The following is a 23,783-nucleotide window of genomic DNA, read 5'->3' on the forward strand; positions in this document are numbered from 1 at the left end:
TTTGTATTTGAAAACCTGGATGATGATAGCACCATAAAACTGTGTGCCCAGTTAGAGATTTTGTTAATCATCACTTATTTTTTTATACATCTTTCCTAAATGCTGGTATAATTATTATGTGCAAAATAGACCAATTAATCTATCTTGCATTTCTCAGTGCAGTGGTTGGCTCAAACATAAGGTCCGAAACAGACTACATGGTGGGTATAACCTCATACTGGCCTCGCCATCTTGCCCAGTTGTATTATAAACACCTGGACTTGCACAATTATGCAAAAGCATAACTAATTTCCTTGTGTGTCTACTTTATTCCCATTATGTAATTCATGTTGTGAATTAATACCTGCTCTTTCTGTCTTTGATATTTTAGATTTTAAATGTCAGTGCAATAGTCTTGGCTAATTTGTGTGTTTCCTATATCATGACGAGTCAAAACGAAGAGGTAAGTGGCTAATAATTTGAAAAAGAAATATTCTGGTAATTAGTCAACGTTTTATCACTTTTACTGATGTTTGTACAGGTTTCCCATATTTGGGTTCACAAAGATGTATTCAAATAGATTCCAGTCACAGATTCCTTGAAACAACCACATTTGTTGTTCTGTGTTGAGATACCACACTTGCTTATAACTTGCTTTTAACTAAGGTTCCCAGTTTTCTGTTTTTACTGATTTTTACAGATAAACACAGACAGAAACCAATGTGTTTCTCATCTCTATTTATTTTTAAAAGCAGATAAATATTGAAAATTGGGCTTCTCATGAGTGACTCTCCATGCTGTCCTTTGTGAATTCTGGGCCAAATGCTGGACAACATTAGGAGTTAAAAAACAAGAGTAGACTTCCTTGAATACAGCCATATGTTAACATACACCTGTATAGAATGCTAATATTTACCTTTGGGTGTAGTGTTTTGTTATATTTGGCTGCTTAAGTTGCTAAAACGTGACAGGCATCAAAGTAGGAGTGCCTGTTAATCAGTTAAATAGCAGTTAAATAAATGTGGAAATTGATGAATTTTCTAATCTATTTATTCTCAAATTACAAAAGGAACACAGATACATACAAATAAGGTGGCAAAAAAAAATATGGATGAATACAGATATAAATGGTAACAAAATAAATACCATAAAACCGGGAGCCCTACTTATGACTAATTTCGAGAGCTGTTCTTGTCTGGTGTGACACCAGCAAACCACATATAGATTTTCCTCTTCTCTGTCTGCCAGTTTTACCTTAGTAAGTAGCTCATTGCTTGACTGCCTTTCTTGGGTCCCATAATTTAGGGAGAGGTTGGGCATTGGAATAGTAGTCTCTTTAGAGCATCCTGAGAGTGGTATTCTCAAAATCTCTTTAAGGTGTGCCCACACCATTTAACTTAACTATTCAGGATAGCATGCGGGAACCTAAGTGGATAACATAAGGTGGGCAGCAAACGGGCTTAGAGAAAAAGTTTAGTGGTACTCGAGTTTGCTCCTCTCTTTCCTGTCCCTACTATCACTGACCAGGTAGCTGTCACTAAATTCTTTGCCCCTATGATTTCACACCTGGACCAAGAAATTACTGTTCAAATAAGGGGGCTCTATTTCCTGATGAATGTGCATGACCCTACAATTGTGGCCTTTATAAAGGCAGAACAATGTTTACAGTACCTGATAGTTGGGGTCATAACCATCTGTTTCAGTTTTTACTTTTGTGAGTGGGGGGGCATTAATAAAAATGTCCAACCCCCCCCCCCTCACAAATCATTGTTTTTTATTTTTCAGGCACTAGTTTTTCATACTTAATATAGGATTAATGGTGCAGGATCAGCTCAAGACCAAGCTAGGCAGCGGGAGGGGAATGCGTATGGGGTTTATTTATATAAAATGCACATGTGCCATGGCAGGTGAAATGAATGTGGCCTAATCATGCATGTTAATAACAGCAACTATATTAAGAAATGCACATTCACACATGTACTACTACGGTGAAAAGGTCAAATTCATGTTTATCACAGCAGAGCAAACTTAACATGATAAAAGTACTGTTTACTGCCTTACAGATTGCATGTGATAATTGCTTTTGCACATGGAATCAACTCTCTTCATCGTCCTGGGCCACTTCAATTTGATTTTACTTTACTGCATGAATTAAATCCACTTGCATTCTGGTAATATTTTTTTTAAATCGCCATGGCATAAGCCATATATGCACAATTGTACAATGTAATATGATATTTTTGACCATTGTTAAAAGTGCAGATGGGCAACATGACCCACTGTAGGCTTCACATCTCGTGCGTAACGGGCCCAACCCGCACCGAACAGTGGTATCACACAAAAAAAATATCTCTCTCTGTATACATAAATATAGGTAAACATATACATATATATCTATATGTAGATACATATTCACTAAACAACAAAGATTACAGGGACGTTGTAGTTAAGTTCAGATGATACATGCATAAAACCATAGAAATTCAGCTGTTATAGTTATTTCAAGTAACTATAACTTGTGCCCTAAGGTAACTATAACTCATGCCCTCGACATGCACAGTTTTCTTATCAAATAGTTTACTGCAAATGTTAAATTGATATTATCAATGATGTCATAAAAGATATAATATCTGCAGTAATTAGCAGTGCATGCCCATCGCAATGCATTGTGGGGGGTTGGTTGGACACAGCGCCTTGCCTGGCATTGTGCTGCCCCCTCCCCAAATTGCAGCTCCTGCTCACCCCCCATCCATTGTCGAGTCCATGCCCCTGCTCCCTCGTTACAGTCCTATGTGGCTGTTGTTCTGTCACTGCCCTTCCCTCCTACCCTGAACAGTTAGCTTGCTGGCCCATCCACCTCCTCCCTACCCTCAGTTCTGCGAGTCCATAGACCAGCCCCCTCCATCCTGCCCTGCATGGTCCGTTGGGCTGCCTCTGCCCTCAATTTAGCTTGATATCCCTGCCCACTCCTTCTGCCCTCCATTGCCCAAGTCTATGCCCCATCAATCCTCTCCTGCTTAGCCACTGTGCACAGCTTGCATCCCCTACCCGCCTTCCCCCTGCCCTCCGATGTCTATATGCAGGCACCTGCTCCGTCCTGTTTGCCCACCATGTTCAGTTAACCTGCCCTCCTATCTACTCTGAGTATTCTGTTGACATGCCACTACCCCTCCCATCTACCTAGCATGGTCAGATGACTGCCGCCTGTTCCTGCCACCTCCACTCTGCCTGTCCGAGCTCCATTCCCCTATTCCCTCCCTTCTGTCCTCCATGGTCCATTTTACTGCTACTCCATGCTCTGTTGTGCTGCAACTGCTTTTCCTGTCTGCCCTGTGTGGTCTGTTGTGAAGTCCCTTTCCCTGCCCTCTCTTATGTGTGTCCAGCCCCTACCCCTCCCTTCTATCGTCCATGGTTCATTGTGCATGCTCCTGTCCCCTCCTTCTTGCCCACCATGGCCGTTGTGCTGGCACTAACCCTCCGCTTGCCGTGCATTGTCTTCTGTGCTGCAACAGCCACTTCCACCTGCCCAGTGTGGTTAGCTTGCTGCCCCTGACCCCCTCCCACCTTCACTCCATTGTCTGTGTGTATGTCATTATAGTCTCACTTTTGTCGCCCAGGGTGTATTGTGCTTCCAGTGGCCATCGTGCCTGCCCTCCATGGTCAGTTTGCTGCTCCTTACCTGACCCCTTGCCCCATTCCCCCTGTTTTCTATGTGCAGGCCCCTATCTCCTCCCTCCCGCCTTGCATGGTCCATTGTGCTGCACCTGTCCCTCCTGTCTGTCCGGTATGATCAGCTTTCTGCCCTTGTCTCTTTCCCCTCTGCTCTCTGATGTCCATGGCCTTGACCCATCTCTATTGCTTTCCATGGTCCATTGTGCTGCCCTGCCATCTCGCTTGCCCTGTGTGGTGTATTGTGCTGCTTCAACCCCTGACGCCTTCCCTGTAAGGTCACTTTGGTGGCCTTGCCCATCTCCCTCCTGCCCTCTGTTATCCGAATCTGTGTCTCTACCCAATTCCTTTTGTCCTCCATGATCCAGTGTACCATACTTGCCAACATTTTAAACTTGGAAAGAGGGAGATTTTGGAAGAAAACCTGGAGAATTGATTTTCTCCATTGACTTACATCGAAAAGAGGAGATTTTAGGCAATAGGCAGATTAAATAAAGCCCTATTGGGCTTAAAAACATCAGAAGTCTCCTGCCTGAATCGGGTCTGTTGGCATGCATGGTTGTACTTCCACTGCCTCTCTCTTCTGCCCTCAGTGGTCTGTTATATTGCCACAGTCTCTCGTACCTCTTCCTGCATGGTTGGTTCGTTGCCCCTGGCCACTTTCCCCTGCTCTCCATGGTCCGTTGTACTACCACTGCCCCTCCCGCCTGCCCAGTGTAGCCAACTTGTTGCCTCTGCACCCTCCTCTCTGACCTCAGTTATCCAAGTCTGTGTACTCACAGTATTCTAATGAAGAACTAGACTGCTATCATTATATATTTGTTACAAAAATGTGGCATGCCTGACGTCATCTTGATGTAATCAGAACTGGAATACCTAAAGCCTTTCCTTAAGAAATTATAAAAATGAGATGGTCATATTCCCGTAGAAATTATGGTTAGTGCTCTAAAAAACTAAAATAAGGGAATTTTTTGTGAGTTCTCAAATAGCAACAATGCACTTTTAAATTATTTGCTATCTTTATGTTTTTTATCCAGTTGATAGCTTGATTATATGTTACACTTAGGGGAGAGAATGTGGCATTACGGCCAGAGCTGCAAACTTTGGGGAACCAGGTTCGAGTTTCGGCATCAACTTGATATCCTATGACTCAGGGCAAGTCACTTAATCTCCCCATGCCTGAAAACAAAATGAGTGTGTCTTTGTGTAATGTAACTGATGCTCATGCAAAGCACTCTAATACCTTTGGGTCAAATCTGTGCTGTATGAAACTGCAAAAAAAAAATAGAAACTTAAGTGTTTTACACACATTTGTCATTGGGCTATACTTGGGCTACATTTGAGTGATATTTGTGCTACATTTGGGGTCTCTTTTCCCTGGTGGCTATCTTGGCAGACATATTTGTTATGATGGCCCCTAATGTCCTCATTTACTGCAGTATCTTCAGTAGAAAATGCTTTCAGTATTCCACTTTGATTCCATCAAGATGGTGTTCAGATATGCCACATTTTTGGCATAAATTCAGAATTAGTTGCTAATTAGAACACTCTAGTAAAGCTGCAGATCACTAGGGAGTTAACTGGCAGCCTGCTGCTGGCATTGAAAGTGCATATTTCAGTCTGCATGTCAGAATGTTTTAATGAAATAGAAGAGTAAGGTATTTGAGAACTCACTTAAAACGTCCTAATTTTAATTTCCACACCACTAACCATAATTTCTACAATAAAACGAATCACCTCATTTTGTTCCTTTCTAAATTAAATGTTTTAAGTAAGTTTTACCAGTTTGATTCATTCAAGATGGCTTCAGGTGTGCCACACTTTTGTCATAAGTAAGCCTGTTACCGCTGTAGTTGTTCTTTAGAACACTCTGAGAGGCTGCAGTAGAACACACAGAATCGACTGACTCCTGTTGGAAGTACACGTTTTACTGAGAAAGTCAGTATTTATCCTCATATGGCTCAGAAAGATACTGTGGATTTTATGAAAATATGCTCTAATTTTAGCTTCTGGAGCACTTTCAATAACCTCTATAAGAAAATAATGATCATTTTTTTTCTCTCAACATGATTCCTGAAATCTCAACAGAAGGTTTTTTTTGCAGATTAAAATCACTTTAGAACACACTACAATTCCTGAAATTAGTATGGTACCATCAAAAAATGATTTATATTGTTACTAAAATGTATCACCCTTTATATTTTCTCCTTTTTGTGACCCTCAAAACCTGCCATTCAATACAATACATTTCAATGGGGTGCTATTGTGTATATTGGTCCCAAGATGGCTGCCAGCACTTCCTGGTTGAAGTGCTAACAGCCAATTCGACCTCACCATGAGGTCTGTTCTTAGGCTCCACCAGATATCTATATTTCTTTTTCCTTTAATAACTCCAAAACTACACAATGGATTTACACCAAAAAACAAAAAGCACAATCTGCGCACCAAGATCTAGCTTCATACAAAATTTGGTGTAATTCCTAATTCCTTTCAATGGTTCAAGCTGTAGTCTTGTCTAAAGACCCTATCGGAAAGTGCATGTGGAAAATGTGTTTTGGGACCCCCCTTTTTCTCGGCCCGCTTGACGGATCACCCCAAAACTTTCAAGACAGCAGCTGAACTGACTGGCATACTAATTTTGAAAAGTTTGTGAAGATTTGTCAAATGGCTCCAAAGTTATTGGCAAAACAGCAAATGCTTTTCCTGTGGAAACTGGGTTCTAACTATAACTACCTACTGGCGCCCAGCATTGATTCTGCTTGGTTTATTTCATTAAATAACAGAGAGTACAGCAAACAAAACCCAACATTTTTCAGGCCTCCTGTACCTTAATCATGGTTAAAATTGCTTAGTCCTTCAACAATGTTTATATTCCCCCAAGCTTATTTGCAATATCCGGTTCATGCTCCCCGTTTTTATGGGAGTTGTCTTTTGTAATTTTCTTAATGGCGGATTCTTCTTCGTTCAAAAAAGTACCAACAGTGCATTGTGCAAATGTATTCTAATACATGCAAAGTAAGGAAAAAAGGGGAAAAAAGGGCTAGCGCAGGATTATGACTTGAAAACCATATGTTTATAGAGAGGTTCAAACTATAATGATTAATGCGTTCTAGTGACAATTGTTTCTTGGACTCTTTGAGCTTATACATAATTATTGTGTTGATGTTAAACAGTACTATAGTGACAGTGATTGTGCCTTTTACTTCTTTCACGTGCTCAACAATGTTTTTCTTGTTTGATTATATCAGAATATGTGCGCTATGGATGATGGTAGTTGTAGTTTTCTTTATGAAAAGAACAGCAGATATCAGTGGTTCCTATAGATGTTTCCTAAATATGCCCATAACATTTAAACTTTGTTGGAATCATTCATAATTTTTTACATTTGTGACTTGATAGTTTCTTTTTTGTTTGATGCCTCTTGGTTCCACTTCATGTATTGATCTAGGCACTCTGGGATATCTTCTTTTTGCGGAATTGCCTGAATTGCTTTAGGAGAATTGTGCAACGTATTAATTTCTGTTTGAAATGAGAGACCAAATGATTTACCTGCACTCCAGTGAGTTTACAAAATCCCTTTGTGTGTTTTGTGTAGGAGAACTAAGGATATCTTTTTACTCTTTTGTAGGGCCCACATAGGAAATATGTTTCTATGATATTTTATTCTTGTTTACAAAACATCCACAAGAATTGTGAACATCCACTAGGAAGACAGATCGTTTCGGCAAAGGGTTCACTGTTGGAACCAATTTCTAACTTAATTGACCATTTCTTGGCATATCTGAGATATATGGGACTTACTACAACGTCTTGAAGGAATGCCATGGCAGCTCTCATACAAGTTGATCACCATGGACATCCTCCCTCTATATACAAGCATTGAACATAAAATAGGTCTCCAAGCATGTGAATATTTCCTATAAAGGAGAAACATCCACTTATATCAACATAACCAAATACTAATAGAAATAATGGAGCTGTGCTTGACAACAATGTATTTTTATTCAATAGAGACTTGTTCAAACAAATAAAAGGGACTGCCATGGGATTTTCATTTTCACCAAATTACCCTTATCTGACAATAGGCTGGTGGGAACAACAAATTGCATGGCATTTGAGAATGATGAATTTGAAGAAAAAAATATTATGTGGCTTTGATTTACCGATGACTTGTTCCTAATCTGGGATGGTGCAAAGGAAGAATTCAAAAGATACAATATAAATTGAGCAGCAACAAGGCCACACTCCAATTCAACTATGGGCACATGTGAAACAAGAGTGACTTTCCTAGACACTTAGGGTCTAATTACAATCTCGGTGGCATAACTGCTGAGACGACAATACAGCGTATTAAGATGTTTCCACCAGTCTGACCAGTTGTGGGCAGTGCCCCCCCCCCCACCTGTGGCCCCCAGCACTGGCCTTAAGCCAGCCTTTTCATGGCAGGGACCCCACCATGAAAAGGCTGGTGGAAAGTGAAGTTGTGATCAGCATGGTGGTTCCACCATGGGCACCGCCGTGGCTGACCATGACTTTGACTGCCGCCAACCCGTCGGGATCCGTGATTCCAGCAATGACATCTGTCTCTTGGCGGTCCAACAGCCAGGATCATAATCTGATGGTCGGACCGCCAGGAGTGCAGTGGCCCAGCCGCCACTGCAAGTTTGGGGTCCGTGGACAGCCAAACTCATCATGGGGCCCTCAGATCTACATCCAAAACAACATTATTCATACAACACTGCTTAGAAAAGGAACAGAGACTAATGCAGCATTACATGCAGACAGTTTACATCAGAAGTGTCTAAAATGGAGTATTACATACAGTGGATTTTTAAGAATTAAAAGAAACTGCTCACAAGTGGAAGAATTTGCAAAACACAGTCAGGCAATGAGTGAACAGTTCATAACACTCAAATATTTGAAGGGCATCATCAAATATGGTTACCAAAGAGCCAAGTCAAAAAATAGAACACAGATCCTACAAGTGAAGGGCACACAATCTGAAACAGGCAACATAAGGTTGATAACAACATATTCTGCAGAAGCAAACAAACTTAAACAAATGTTAAGAAAACACTGAGGATTATTGAAAACGGACCCAGGTATAGTAGAGAATCATCCATGTGTCACATACAGAAAGGCACGAAATTTAAAAGACAGATTAGTGCAGTCACTTCAGCATGAAAAACAAAACTTGGATGCATTTTCCTGTGTACTGGAAATGTAATCAGTGTAAAGTGTGTAAAATTGCCAATAACACAAAATAATTCGCCATAGGCATTGGACAAAAGTGGAAAATCAAACAACACATCACTTGCAAAAGTACATAAGCAGTATATGTAATAGAATGTCCATGCAAACTAATATATGAGGGTGGTAAAACGTGTGAAAAAAAGCAAATTGTTGAACACATTCAGGCACCAGCAAACAAAGATAGGAACAATGCCATAACCAAGTACATAGAACAAAACAATCAAAGCAATTGGGAAGATCTATAGTACTGGCAATTGACCAAATAGTACAATCTGAAAGGAGGAAATAGAGAAAGGCTTCTTCGCCAAAACAAATTGAGATATTTAGTGTTATTTCGAACCCTAACACCGAGTGGTTTAAACTAGGATGAAGAACTATATGTGCACTATAAAGTAAAAAACACACGAATAAACCCCAGACCAAAATAATCATACACATAACATCAAGTCAAAGTTAAAATCAATAAAGTGCAAGAGTAACAGAAAATGGACTAAGAGCTCTAATGTAAAAGCACGAAGAAACTTTTCACAACATCATAAACATCTTGTTAGGCCTTCTCATATTAACAAGACTCCTGCAAAAATATAATCATAATAATCCACCAGAAACTGACAACAAACTGGCATTGCATAATCCAACCATCCCACATATATAAACAAGCAAATAGTTCCAACTTGATGAAACCATACAACTTGAAAGGAATGGAAAGTCCCTCAAGTCTTCTAGGCATAGAAAAAATCTAATATCAGTAATATCTTGATACAACTAGATTGCAATAGACATGATGAAACAAGGGTGCCAAAAATGGGGAACATTTGTACACTAAAGGGCATGAAATATCACTTTGAAATGCAAATAAGCAACCATGTCCATGCACATAAAGCTGGTCAGCGGTGAAACAAGTCTATAGGAATTCAGGAGCTGGCCCACTGGAGGGCCTGAGAATAACTTGTTCCCCAGAATGTTAGAGCAAAATGCTTGGGGATTACAGTTAACCCATTAGAGGGTTGTGTAAACAAGAATAAGGTATCATAGAAACATATTCCATATGTGAGTCCTACAAAACGTTGGGTTTAGAGTAATTCAAGAGGTAGCAATGTGATTTTGGAGATTGTGTACAGGAAGCCCTGAGGAAGTCAATGGGTACTCCCTAGACGAAACACGTGTTGGCTTGGCTTAATGGATGGCTTAATTGATTGAATACAAAACAATGGACTTGACTAATGGACATTTGGAAAATGATACTGTGATGATCCTTTGATGTGAATTGGAACATTATATAAACTTGTGACGGATTTGGGAGCTAATATAAGAAGAATTAAAACAAAATGTTGTCAACGGAACTGCTTGGAAGAGGATTTTCTACATTTAATTTCAACAACTCATACTGTATATTAGTGCTTTTAGAGATTTCAACGCAGGCTGCTATGATTGAATGTGTTTGATAACTATGGTTATCATGTAGGGCTTTAGTGGGGGTATAGCTCTCATATAGCAGCATCGTTAAAAAGTATCGGATTTAATTTGTAGGATAGAGAGCGCCAATTACCCCCCGTCAGATAGGTTCCTACAACACGTTGAAAGGACATTCTTAGTTCTCCTTCACAAAACACACAAAGGGATTATGTCAACTCACAAGAGGGCAGGTAAATCATTTGGTTTCTCATATCAAACAGAAATTAATACATTGAATAATTCAACTACAGCAATAAAACAAATTGCAGTTCAGAAAAACATGAAATCCCAGCATGCCTAGATCAGTACATAAAGTGGAAACAAGAGGCATCAAACAAGCAAGACATTTTCAATTCACAAATGTAAGAAATGATGAATGATCCAACAAAGTTAAAATGTCATGGACATATTTAGGAAACATCCAGAGGAATTGCTGTTATTTGCTGTTCTTTTCATAAAGAAAACTACAATTACCAGCAACTATTGTGCACATATTCTGATACAATGAAACGAGAAAAACATTGCTGAGCACATGAAAGAAGTAAAAGACACAATCGCAGCCTCTGACATTGACACAATAATTAGGTATAAGCTCAAAGAATACAAGAAACAAATGTCTCCAGACCGCATTAATCATTATAGATTGAACCTCTCTATAGACAACTCATTTTTAAGTCACAATCCTGCAGTAGCACTCCCCCCACACTTTTTTCTATTTTGCACATATTAGCGCACATTTGCACTATTTGGCACGCTTTTGAACAAAGAAGAATCCCCCATTAAGTAAATTAGGAACAACTCCCATAAAAACAGGGAGCATGAACCAGAAATTGCAAATGAGCGTGGGGGATTATAAACATTGTGGTAGAACTAAGCAATTTTACCCATGATTAAGAGCTATGGTGACTGAAATGTGTTGGGTGTTGTTGGCTGTATCCTCTGTATTTCATTGAATAAACCAAGTAGATTTGTCTCAGCATGCAAGGGTGATTCTCTTTTGTGTTACTTCGGTAACAACTGGAAAGGATATTCGACCGGCATGGCCCTGCTGGAAGAATCAAACCACCTGGGAAGTAAGAGGACCGCATTTTGACAACACTTTTAGGACCACAACAAATGAAATGAATGAATGTATATGTGTGTATATGTATGCATATACAGTATTAAACAACATTTTGGTTATATCACGTTTTCACCCTGCTGACTTATTATTCTTGCAATTAAGGCAGAAGAACTCATGAGGAAGATCGAAAAGGAGGAGGAAACATTGGCATATGATGATCCAGATAAGAAAATTTACCACCTGTGTATTGTGAACCTCGTTATTGGGTAAGACTTGTGTTGTGATTTTCTGTTCCTTATGAAAGAGAGAAGGGTTTCCATACTTTTTTACTGTAGTAGAAGCAACACACACCATCATAATAAGGGCTTGAATATAATTGGACTGTATCGTAATTCCCAATTGTAATTCCATTCCTTTGAATTATAAGCAGAACATTGTTTCTTCACCAGCATTTTCTGGGTGCCTGAACATGGGACCTGATTTTACCAGCCAATGAAATCTCTTTGGGAATAGGCTGCAGTGCATCCTGGCCGTAGTCCATGTCCTCACGTGGCCTTCTAAGTATATTGTTCCACCATGCCAGGCGACACTTTTCCCTTCCCTTGCCCACCCTCACTAACTCCTGCTGTCACCACTGGCCTCAACAAGCCCTTTGCACATCATAAACATCTGTTCAGAGCAAACCACAAATGTGTGTGCTGAGCCAGACAGAAATGGGAATTCTGTGCAGAATTCCACCCAGTAAAGCCTGGTCCCCATAGTTATTCTACATTCTGTGTGGTTTAATTAATAATAGTCTGAACGGTGTGCAGCGATATCATATGTAACCATTAACTCCAGCCACCCATTGTCTCTTCGCACATTTCCTCCTAATTCATTATCAGGCCCCAAATTACAGGATCTTTAAAAAATCTATTAAGGCCTGTGTCTCTGAGTAGCAATTTTCCATACAGAAAACTCTTTGGGGATGGCCGATTGAGAACAAAGCTGTATGATCATCAGGCCGAGACGTCCTGCCTACTGAAACCAAACACCCAGAACCAAAACAAACTCCAGCCTTGTGATCAGATCGCCTCAGTAGGACAAAGTAGTCAAATATCTGATCAAGAAAGGAGGAGAATTCTACTGGGGGAAGTCCGTAACCTTCCTCAGGGTAGCTAGCATGCACAAAAGGAGGAGGACTTTTCTCAAATACTCCTTTAACTTTTTTTTTTATGTACGTGACAGAGACAGTAGCAGAGGAGGAATACACTACAGTACATATTTAGCATTTCTTGGAGGTGTCTAGCATAGAGAAAATTGATGGTGGACTTTATTTGAGTACTCTTTCTTGGAGGTGCAGGTGTTTCTACCACTACTTTTGCCTCTTGTGCTCCTCTCTCTCTCTCTCTCTCCCTCTCTTGCGCTTCCTCTCTTTCTCTTTCTCAATACTCTTGTCTGCTTAGCTTTCTAGGTATGAAACGAGAAACCCTCAATAAAAGTTTTGGTGCACTCTCCCCAGATTCACAAAATGAACAATAATACAGAACACTCATTATAGAATGCAAACATTTATTCTGATAGTTGAACATGAAAATAACATTGTGCTGTCTTAACGGGTAGTTCCCTACTGTCACATCGGATATCCTATGTTGCATCATAATTGCAAAATGTTGTGCTACTAACAGGAGGCAAACACTGATCTCAAGACATGGAAGGACATTTCACCTTGCTGTCAAGCCCAACAATACCATTGATTTCTGATCTGTGGTCTCATGGGGTATGAAACTTTATTCATCAAGCCACTGATGTGGTCATTAGTAGTGCAAGTTGGATGACCTACAGCAGTATATTTCATATCTAAGTCTGTTTGGAAATATCTAGTGCACCAATCCTACTTTTACTGCTGGTGGAATAGGCATTATTCCAACAGAAACTTAATAAAAGCCCTGTTCACCGACCATGTTCCCCCTGAAGTCACATCCTAACATGAGGGCCCCAATTGTGCCAGTAGTCAAAAAGGTTGATCAGTCCCTTCCAAGCAACTGTAGATCCCTCTCACAAGAGGAATCTCCATGCCAGATATTTTGCAGAGTTCTCTTGTTGAGTCTCAGTGGCTTGATTCCAACTCCACTGTTGCATTTAGGCCTTGAGCCAACCATGTTATCGATACCACTTGGGGGATGGGTTCTAATATGATTTATTGGCAAGATATGGCTGCCTAGAGATGGAAAATATGTGATAGCAAGTCATAACTATTTGCCTTTTGTGAGTTACCACTCCACTCCCAAGATAACTTGATGTAAATGGATTTTTTTCATAATTTGTATTGTGAACTTTATTAATAAAAAATACAATTACGGTAAATGTGATTATATAAATTGATAATAATTATAATAGTAATAATGATTCTATTAAGTACACCAAGTAAAATGTATAAATGTTTTGATTAATTGTTTTCCCCAGAGTTGGGAGTGAATGGCCATGCAGCATCATAAAGAAGACTGAAACAAGCACATCCTGTCCCTCTGATCCCCATTGTATAATTCATGTATGGTCAAATGTCCTACATGGAGTTACGCTGACAAGCCCGCAGGACAACTCATCATGGAAATCTTTGTTAGAGGCAGCTCAAGTAAAGAATCACATTCCACTGTTAGACATTGCGAGAAATCTGGAAAGTAACATGGTTCCCCAAGTATTTTACCACAGGAAGTGCAAGAGCCTGTTTACTTTGAAGAGAGATTTACTGACTATTAAGTGAAAAGCTGAAGCAAGTGTCAGTGATGATACTGGAACGAGTGAGTGCACTAGTAAACGCTTAAACAGAAGAACATCAATAAAGTCAGACGTGGATGCTGAAGAATGTATATTTTGTGGAAAGATAAAATTCTACAAGGGAACATCAACACGTGAGAAAATAATAAAGGCCACGGAGCTTAGAGTTGACAAAAGGCTTTGAGAGTGTGCAACCATTAATTGTGATTCAAAGACCTTAGCAGTTTGTAGTTAGGACATAGTGGCTACAGAAGCCCATTATCATGCATCTTGTTATAAGAACTATACAAAGGTTAAAGCAAAAGAGGAAGATCATGCATCTGGCATTCAAACCGATGATCACTACAAAAATATGAGAGATGAAGTATATGATGAACTATTTCAACACATTAGAACTGTGGTTATTCCTAACAAAGAGGTAATCCGTGTGATGACTCTCACTGAAAGGCTTGAAACCCTCATGATATGCAGCGGAATACAGGGAATAGACCAAGAAGCCTATTAGAAGAAATTTGGACTCTGAGTTTGGTGACAGCCTCCACATATTCCCAGACAGTCAAGGAAAATTATTGGTTCAACCTGATAGTGTCATGCTACAAGACATTGTAAGAGAAAACCAGAGTCTGAAAAGAGAATTATCAGTTTTAAAGGTTAAGGCAACAGACACGGACAAGATCATTGATCAAATAAAATCATTGCACTTAAGAACAATGACTGAAACAAACTTGACATCAACACCATGGCCATATCATCCATCAGATGTTGATAAATGTTAATTTACAGTGCCTAATTTCTTTAAACGGTTCCTATTAGGACTTCTGACTAGAGATCCAGAAAACACAAGGTAAAGGGTCACCTTACTTATGCAATCATTCAGTCAGGACATTATAAATGCAGTCACAAATGGCCAGCAGAATAACCCCCCCCCCCACATCCCCAAGCAATTGTTGCTCCCATATACCATAAAAACGCTGACAGGCAATGAAAAAATCATTTGCACCCTAGAAAGACTTTGTCATGGAATTTCATACTCGCAACTGGAAGAAAATGATACCGCCTTGTTTCTTCAGAAACTTGCTGCTACCTTCAATGAGCAAATTGTTTTTCCAGCCGACATACAGCCCCATGTCTTCACTAACTCAGCATGGACTAACATTGATAGGCTTTAAGAGACTCTTACTGGTAACGGGACAAACTCATTGAGTCAACGGTATAGCTGTGCAACCCAAGTTGTGTGGACCACAACCTTTTAAAACTCCTTTCCCAAGCACTGAGAAACAAAAGCAAAAAACATTGACCACCACAAATAATGAAGAATTGTTCATGTATGTTTCTGGTGAACGAGTTGGGCCTCAGCCATTGATGATAAGTACCAAAGTCATGCTGGAATGTGTTGGCTAGTTGAAGCTTGCACAAAATAAGAACATAATCTGGGTTGTTACAAGAAAAGACGTGAGCCTTGCGCAGATAATACCAAGTTGGACAGGATTTAACATCAGTACTAGAGACCTAGTTAGTGCATCACAGGATCCATTGGCTACTTGCCCACCATTAATGCCCCTGCAACCGAGTTGACAACTGTTTCCGAAATTTTGAAACAGTCAGCTGATAAGGGAATCACTGCATTTGACAAAAATTATAGTGGTCATGGATCAAGCTCCCTACGCAAAAGCAACTGAGATCGTGTGGAAGCATAAAGCAACGTACAACAGAATAATTATTTGAATGGGCACCTTTCACACCATTTGCAATGTCATGTCCAGTCTTGGAAAATGCTTTCAAGGCTCTGGCCTTTGTGACCTTTGCATTGTAGCAGACATGATAGCAGAAGGATCACTATCATCAGTACTAGAAGCTCGTATGTACAATTGTGCAGTTCGAGTACACAAGTGCATGTATCAAGCTACGGTGAGACATGCTTCGTTGGAATTTATCCCCTGTGTGGAGAATTACGAAGAGAACATTCAGGTGGTCTACTCCTTCTCTGCGAATGTTAATGACTTTGCAAAAGATCTATGCCAACAGAGAGTAGACAATCTCTTGCAGAATGCTGCCTCTGACGAAGTAATGTATTCCTGGAACATCTTCGTAATGACAATGGAGATCTCCCTGCATGTTGGATGTCGTATGTGGATAGTGTTGAAAATGTCTTGCTGGCTTTGCTGCGTGCTGCTCGAGAAGGAAATTGGCATTTACATCTTACCGCCATGCGCTTTACGATCCCATGGTGTTTTGCATATGACAAGATGAACTACGCTAGATAGCTTCCTGTATACTTTGCCGAAATGACATTACTTCCAATGAAACATCCAGAGATATGTCACAACTTCATCAACTGATGCTTTACAGTTCAGCTGTAAGATAATCTGTTTGGACGAATTCCGGTTGATCAAGCGATAGAGGTAACAGTCAACAAAGACACACAGACTCCGGGTGGTACGACAAGGTTCAACCCTAAGGCGGGTGCTGTGAAAATATATTATATGACGGCTGAGCACAAAAGCGCCTTTTTGGGTCAGATAAGGGAAATGGTTTGTAACAACAGATCTGATTTTACTCATGCAGACCTATGTAAGTCACGAATTGAAAAAGACGAAGAGACTGTTACGAGAGCTTAGTCTGGTTCAAAGCTGGATAAACCCATTTGTTGCGCCACATGAACTCATTAGTCTCTCCACGGCAAAAAAGGCATCTCAAAACATAGTATCTGACATAATGAAGGCACATGAAATTGGTGAACAGTGCTATACAGACTTCAAACTTGAGCGATTTGAGAATAATCCACCTATTAAGAAGTTTCATGACCCAATGAAAATGAACATACTGAAAAACTTCACTGACCTCTCCAAGAAGAATGCAGTGAACAGCAGTGGCAGGACAATCATCTTGAAAGCAGACAAAGCACTATTTGGTAGAATCATTGTGACAGCACAGAATCGGCACCTTCAAACGGCAAATGTACTCTCTCATCCCTTAGGACCTTTACCATGGGCTTTAGCAACTCCAGAAGGTCTGTTGTGAAAGACAAACAAATCTGTTTTAGCAACATACTTTCAGAAAAACCTTACCACTGCTGAGGAAGTACCTGGAAATTCAGCCATGCTGATTGATGGTATGGTTCTTGTTCAACGAGTAAAAGGAGAGGAATCTAGATTTGGTGAGGTGGCTGTGTCTGTCTTGCTCATTGCTTTGCAGGAAGGAACTAGGAGTCAAGAATCAATGTTGTGTTTGATACGTACAATGAGATGCCTATTAAGAACAGGGAAAGGGCAAAGGGAAAGAACACAGCACCAGTTAGAGAGCATTTCACCTTCCCAGATTGTCAGACAGTGGAGGAAATTTCTAAGCCATGTAAGGAATAACACAACTCTCATCGCTTTTCTTGTTAACAAATGGAGGAAATCAGAGTATTTTGTAATACTTGAGAATAAAACACTGTCTACGAACTGTGAAGATAAATGCTACAAAATCACATCTGATGGGAGCAAGGAAGTGCCCGATCTCAACAGTACACACGAAGAAGCAGATGGTCATTTGTTGCTGCAAGCTGCACACACTGCTAATAAGGGTAATGAGGCAGTAATGATAAGCTTAGATGACACCGATGTGTTTATTATGTGTTTGGGATTCTATGACAGAATCTTGGCTAAATTGTTTCTGAAATGTGGTAATAAAATACCCATGCAAGTCCTAGACATTGGGAATATAGCTTTAACTCTTGATGAAAATGTTTCACGGGCTACTATAGGTCTCCATACGATTACCGGATGTGACACAGTAAGCACATTTTGGGGAAACCAAAAGTAGGTGCATTCAGAATCCTGTCTGCCAACAGACATACACAAGAAACATTTTCGCAGCTCAGAGACAAATGGGATCTCTCTAAAGAACTAATAGACAAATTGGAGCAAGTCTCGTACTTGCTGTATGCACCACAATCTTTGGTTCATCATGTTAATGACTTGAGATATCACCTATTCTGTGCAAAGAAGCATGAGATAGACAGTCATCAACCTCCACCTTTCAGGGACTGTCTGAAGAAACATGCCGAATGTGCAAATTGTCAAGCCGCTATAAGTAAGAGATGTCTTCTGAATGATACACAGACACGTAGTCCAATTGGAAGAGGGTGGAAGTTGGAAAAACACGAGGGAGCAGCGCAACTGGTAGTGGACTGGATGGAGGGACAGCCAGCACCTCAGATCTTAGATCTACTGGCTTGCAACTACATCAGGAACTGCAAACTGCCAACATGTGTCTGCTGTCTAAATTACCTCAAATGCACTGATGTGCAGACTTCCTGCCTGTGAAAATCAGATGCAGAGAATGATGGCATAAGAAGATGATAACGAATATGAATCAAATTTTGTTTATGTTCACTCATGACATACATTGCAGTTGTAAGTGAAAACTATGCATACAATATTTATCAATATATATTAGGAATACAATTACATTATTATTTTAAGGACTACAAAGTTATTATTACAATTAATAATCATAATTATTTTTAAATTATATTGAATTGAACAATCTGGTGTAATTAGATTTTTTCCCCCCACATATTATGATGAATTTGTATGCTATTTATCAAAAATATGAAAACCATTATTTTTTCAGCTATGGTTGCTAATCCAATAATATCAGACAAAAGGCAAAGAGTGATGGCTTGCTATCACATGTTTTCCATCTGTAGGCATCCCTACCTTGAAAAAAAATAATGTTACAACCCATTCCCCCCAAGGGTACCAATGGCAAAAATTTGGGGTCCTGGCTCATGGCTGAATTGGTCCATGCTGGATGTAGAGAAGACATGCACAATCAGACAGGGATTAAAGGTGGTTATCTTTCTTTAAAAAAATATGTAAATCTGAGGAAGGGTTGTTGCTTCCCAGGTGTCATAGATCAAAAATGCCATTTGATTCTATCTAATGTAACCTATTATGTCAGACATTTTGTTGGACCGGAGTGGAGAAAGCATTTCAGGCCCTGATTGCACAATTTCACCAGGATAACTTTCTTCCATTCTGCTAAGGGGTAAAAAAGAAGATTATGGATGGGTGCTTGCCCCACCCTCTTTAATTTCTTTCTAAACCATTTACCATCACTGGTGACTATTGTAAGCGCAAGTGATCTGCAAATATACCAAAGCACTGTTCTTCTTTTTGTTGGGAACGTTGCCAGCCTAAGACATTCTTAGAATATTTTTGATAGAAGCACTTGGTAATCAAGCTGAATAAAACCACATTTTTCATTTTGAGTATAACTTATGCCCCTCATAAGAGTATTGCTACAAATATGTCCTCTTTGATGTTACTCCATTATTCAATTAATCAGGCCTGGTGCTGAATACGAAGGGCACTTAGGACTCCAACTTGTAAAATAGAGCAAAATTCCTGATTGAAAATGCATGGTTGATCATAAAGTTTTCCAATAAAGATTAGTACCTGCCAGTAGCTGACCCGCTATATAATTATAGGGCTAATACTGACCCTGTATCAATTTGCCAATTTATGGGACTATGCAAAGTGTGCAGATTGCTGAAAATGATTAAGAGTGAAGATTTGTGCAATGACCTTTGTCCTACTTGGGCTTGTCCACAATAATATAATACTCAATAACTTCTAGTTGAGATGCATATGGGATTGCCCAACAAGACTATCACCCTGTGATTTGGATCCTTTTAAGGATGCATGGTATTGTCAAGTAGAGACATGGTGGTTACCAGGTTGGTAAACTCTAGCCTTGGAACATATGTTCCCCGGGTTAAATTTAGTTGGTCATTTGAAGCATATTTAGATGTTAACACCATCCAGGACCACAGAGGGCTTTATTTGATTTTGAGGCTAGTGATTCTACACTGCACACCAATTATTTCTGATTGAAAAGGTAATAATTCTGTTTTGGTGGATGAGTGCAATGAGAACTCTCAAGACCTCCAAGTATTTATTTCTCTTTTGTCCGTAGTATAATGGTTTGTCGAAGAGGTTCATGGAGTCTCTTAATTTTTTCACCCATCATGCTGTGGCCTAGTTTCATTGAAGGGCATTGCTGTTGGGCATGTAGTGAGTGGCAAGTCTCTACGGTTATCCTGGACCTGTAGTCCATGAAACCTTGTGCATGGTGCATAGACCTTACCACTTTATTCTTGCACCTACAAGGAGGCATTTGAGTGATTTCAATGCTGGTTTGAAATAGTAGTAGGATTGCAGCCCCAGAGACATTGTGGTCTCCTGGTTCTAGAGCTCTTGGGAGTTCCTTGGAAACGATGTTACAGTAGTCTATGCAGGCCATCTCAAAGGCTTTCATTAGCTCTACCCTGTGCTCAGCCTGGAGAAGTGGGATTTTTCTGTGGATTATTGATGCCTATGATTGCCCTAATTCTAAATCTATTGTTCACCATTACCTTTAACTCCGACCTAACAATGAACGTATTTACCATAAATTATTTTTTTTGAGTCATGGGAATGGTAATTTGGAAGTAATGACATCAAAGGTAAGGGTAATTGACTCAGTTATGGTAGGTTAAGGTGTAATGTTAGCAAGATAATGGTTTGCACGCATATTTAAAATGCGGTTTCTTAAATGTGATATCTGAAACCCCCGGGTTCGGTCAATTATGTTCTGTTAAATTTCATAATTCTTGTGAACGTTTAATTCATTATATTTCAAAATTCAATGCTACAATATAATACAAACATTTTTATTGACATGGTTTTATTTTTTTGCTTGCCTCTGCATTCCTCTAGAACACTTTACTGTGCAAAAGGAAACTATGACTTTGGCATTTCTCGTGTCATTAAAAGCCTAGAACCGTACAATAAAAAGGTAAGATTGCTTCTAGTGGGATTTAAAAAATGGCTGTATATTAATGATGTTGAGAGGTACATAGAGAAACGGTATGTTTTTATACATTATTCAAAGACGCTGGAAATAATCTGGAACATACAATGTTGTTTGAGGGTATTACATAACAGGGTTCGAAAAATCATAAAAATGTTACTAGACCTGCAGGTCAAGTAACTCAAATAATCTACTTGACCTAACTGTAATGTACTTAACCAGTAAATGGGTCTCAAATTGTGTGATCCTAGCAAATAGTTTACAGAGTCGCCTTTTTCTTAATTCTCGCATATGATTGCACCTTCAAATATGTGACCTCAGCATTTCTGCAGTACAAAAAAACCTCTTTTGTTTGATTAAGTAGACTAAAGTTTGCTCCATGCATCACAAGAATATGGCCCACATACCCATGAGGTCTAGCCCACATAACCTAGGACTTTTAGTTTACTAACAACCTTGCCATCAGGGCAGGAGTGTTTCTCAGTTTGTTTAAACACTCAATTTTAATAAATAAAAAAGAAAACCAGGATGTGGTAACATATTGTCATCTACACACAGTACTTTCCAAGAAATGTCCAAAAACCTCTCCACTAACTTGCAGCTTTACTGATAAAACTATATAATGTATTAACAATCTGTGAAAATTGGGTTTCAGAAAACATATCCTTTGCACATCAACATGTAAGGTATTCTGATTTGTTTTCATCTTATTAAAATATTTTTTAATCACACAGGAATATAAAAAAAAGCCTTTCACAACTACTCAAATATATTTTGAAATATTTGCACAGTTGACTTAGTCATTTAAATGTTGTGTGTTAGGAAAAACCTGGCACCCTATATCCTTTTATTTTACATTCTAAGCAGCAGGTCACACAGTTCACCTTACAAAGTCCTAGAACTCTGCAGTCAGAAGGAAAACTCATTGTATGAAAAACTGACTTTTGACCTTTGTCTGTGAACACAGAGCAAATGTGACATAAGAACAAGATTTAAATGCATCTTTTATTGCCCCTCCACTTTTCAACTGAACAGAACACCTGTTCAGTGTCAACTTGCCAGAAGGGACAAGTAAGTATTAAAAATAGCTCGACCTGATCAAATAAGACTCGCCAATGCGAGTGGTCGAGTGGATTTTTCGAGCCCTGCATAAGCCCGTAGTGTACAGTTTACTGGTTTGCCAGCCTTCTCTATCCAGCTTAGTTAAACAAACTCATATTAATGTCAGGCTGTCACCAGTGGAACTAATAATTGTTAAATTCCTAAAAACTTCTGTGGCTAAATGATTGTGATTGGCCAGCCTAGATCGACGATAGACCAAAAACAAAGGGGATAGAGAAGGAAACTAACAGCGAGAAGATATGCTATTAAGCCAAATGCAACCGTTTGAGTAATTTCTAAATTTGCACATTCTGCTCTCCCTTCATCCCAACTTGTTAACTCTGCTGTGATATCAGGGGACTCTGCTGCAAACACTGCTCATGCTGCAGAATGGGGTTGTATGCCGGCTTTTATTAAGTTCTGCAGGCTGAAGCCATATAAGGTAATCCGTTTGATTTGTTAAATATTCCAAACACATATTTTCAGGGTTCAGGGTTATTTACTCTTGCAGCCTTCACTTCAGAATCCTCTCAATTCTCTGTTCATGCGGGTTGCTTCTACCTACCCATCACCTGCGGACTCTTCCTCTCCCTACTGTCTTGATGGGTCTGAGGTTTATATTGGTCCCCCCCAGATACCCCTGCTTAAATGCTGCTGTCCCTTCATGCAATCTGCCCCATCTGTTAATAGTTCCTTGGACAAAATCCTTGACTGGTTAGAACTGATGTCTCCCAGTGCAGGGTAACGCTCTCCATTTATTACTCCTTTATTTGCCACCACTGATGTTGGTTTTAGTGACGCCCTTTAATTTCGGAAAATCCTAATTTCATCCTTGGTTGTTGATACTCAGGTGGTCTCTAAGCTTGGAGCTGCTTCAGAGGCTTTATTTAGCACCTAATTCCTCCCCTCTGTCCAGTTCAAAGCTAGGCATCTGACTGTGGGAAACTCGGGGAACCTCACCGCAGGCTTCGCATCAATGAGGTCCTGTGTTTTGTGGGAGAGTCTATGCAGGAATGTGCACAACTACTCTAGCTTTTGAGCTCCGTCTTGGTAAAGCATCCTATGTGGAATGCTTTCATGACTTTGGCCATTGTCTGTCATAAATTGTGGACCGCTTCTGGGAAGATATGTGCAACTCTGAAACTGCTACTTTTTAAAAGAAAAAAACAGGATGCAGGTGGTTACATTTGTGCAGTATGGTAAAATCACAATCAAGGGAGTCACAACTATTAGAAGAGTTTTTTTCCATGTATTAAATAATTGTTACCTGCAAACTGTGCGACAGGAAAAACAGTTTTTCTCATGTTAGTTTTGCTTTACTCTGGTAATAAACTCACGTTTGATCCTTGCACAGGATTAATAAATGAGTTAATATGCTTTTATTAGTACAGTTGCTTCAAGTAACGTATTATTGGGTCACTTTTATTTTTACTGCCATAACAAAACCGAAGTTATAGTTAGCTTTGTTTATAACTTTTTATTTTAGATTTAAAATAAAATCTCGGAAATTCCCTGAAGAAACTCAGCTAAAGTGCAGTTATGGATATAAAGCAAGACTCCAAAATCATTCAAATTCACCCATTATAGTTAGGCAAACTAACCATAGCTTGCACCAACGTTATGCTCTGCTTATGACCTTATATATGACATCACTCAAGGCTTT

General features: G+C 39.5%; 1 protein-coding gene across 1 annotated transcript in view; it reads left to right on the forward strand.

Moving 5' to 3' along the window:
- Nucleotides 1–23,783, forward strand: part of LOC138262126 (intraflagellar transport protein 70A) — a 142,389-nt gene that overhangs the window by 109,761 nt on the left and 8,845 nt on the right. Inside the window, exons 15-17 of the mRNA XM_069211901.1 lie at nucleotides 371–442; nucleotides 11,582–11,685; nucleotides 20,926–21,004. Of these exons, the coding sequence (XP_069068002.1) occupies nucleotides 371–442; nucleotides 11,582–11,685; nucleotides 20,926–21,004 (255 nt within the window). The remainder of the gene's footprint in view (nucleotides 1–370; nucleotides 443–11,581; nucleotides 11,686–20,925; nucleotides 21,005–23,783) is intronic.

The sequence above is a fragment of the Pleurodeles waltl genome, chromosome 10, assembly GCF_031143425.1.
Source record: "Pleurodeles waltl isolate 20211129_DDA chromosome 10, aPleWal1.hap1.20221129, whole genome shotgun sequence".
In the NCBI taxonomy this organism is placed as follows: domain Eukaryota; kingdom Metazoa; phylum Chordata; class Amphibia; order Caudata; family Salamandridae; genus Pleurodeles; species Pleurodeles waltl.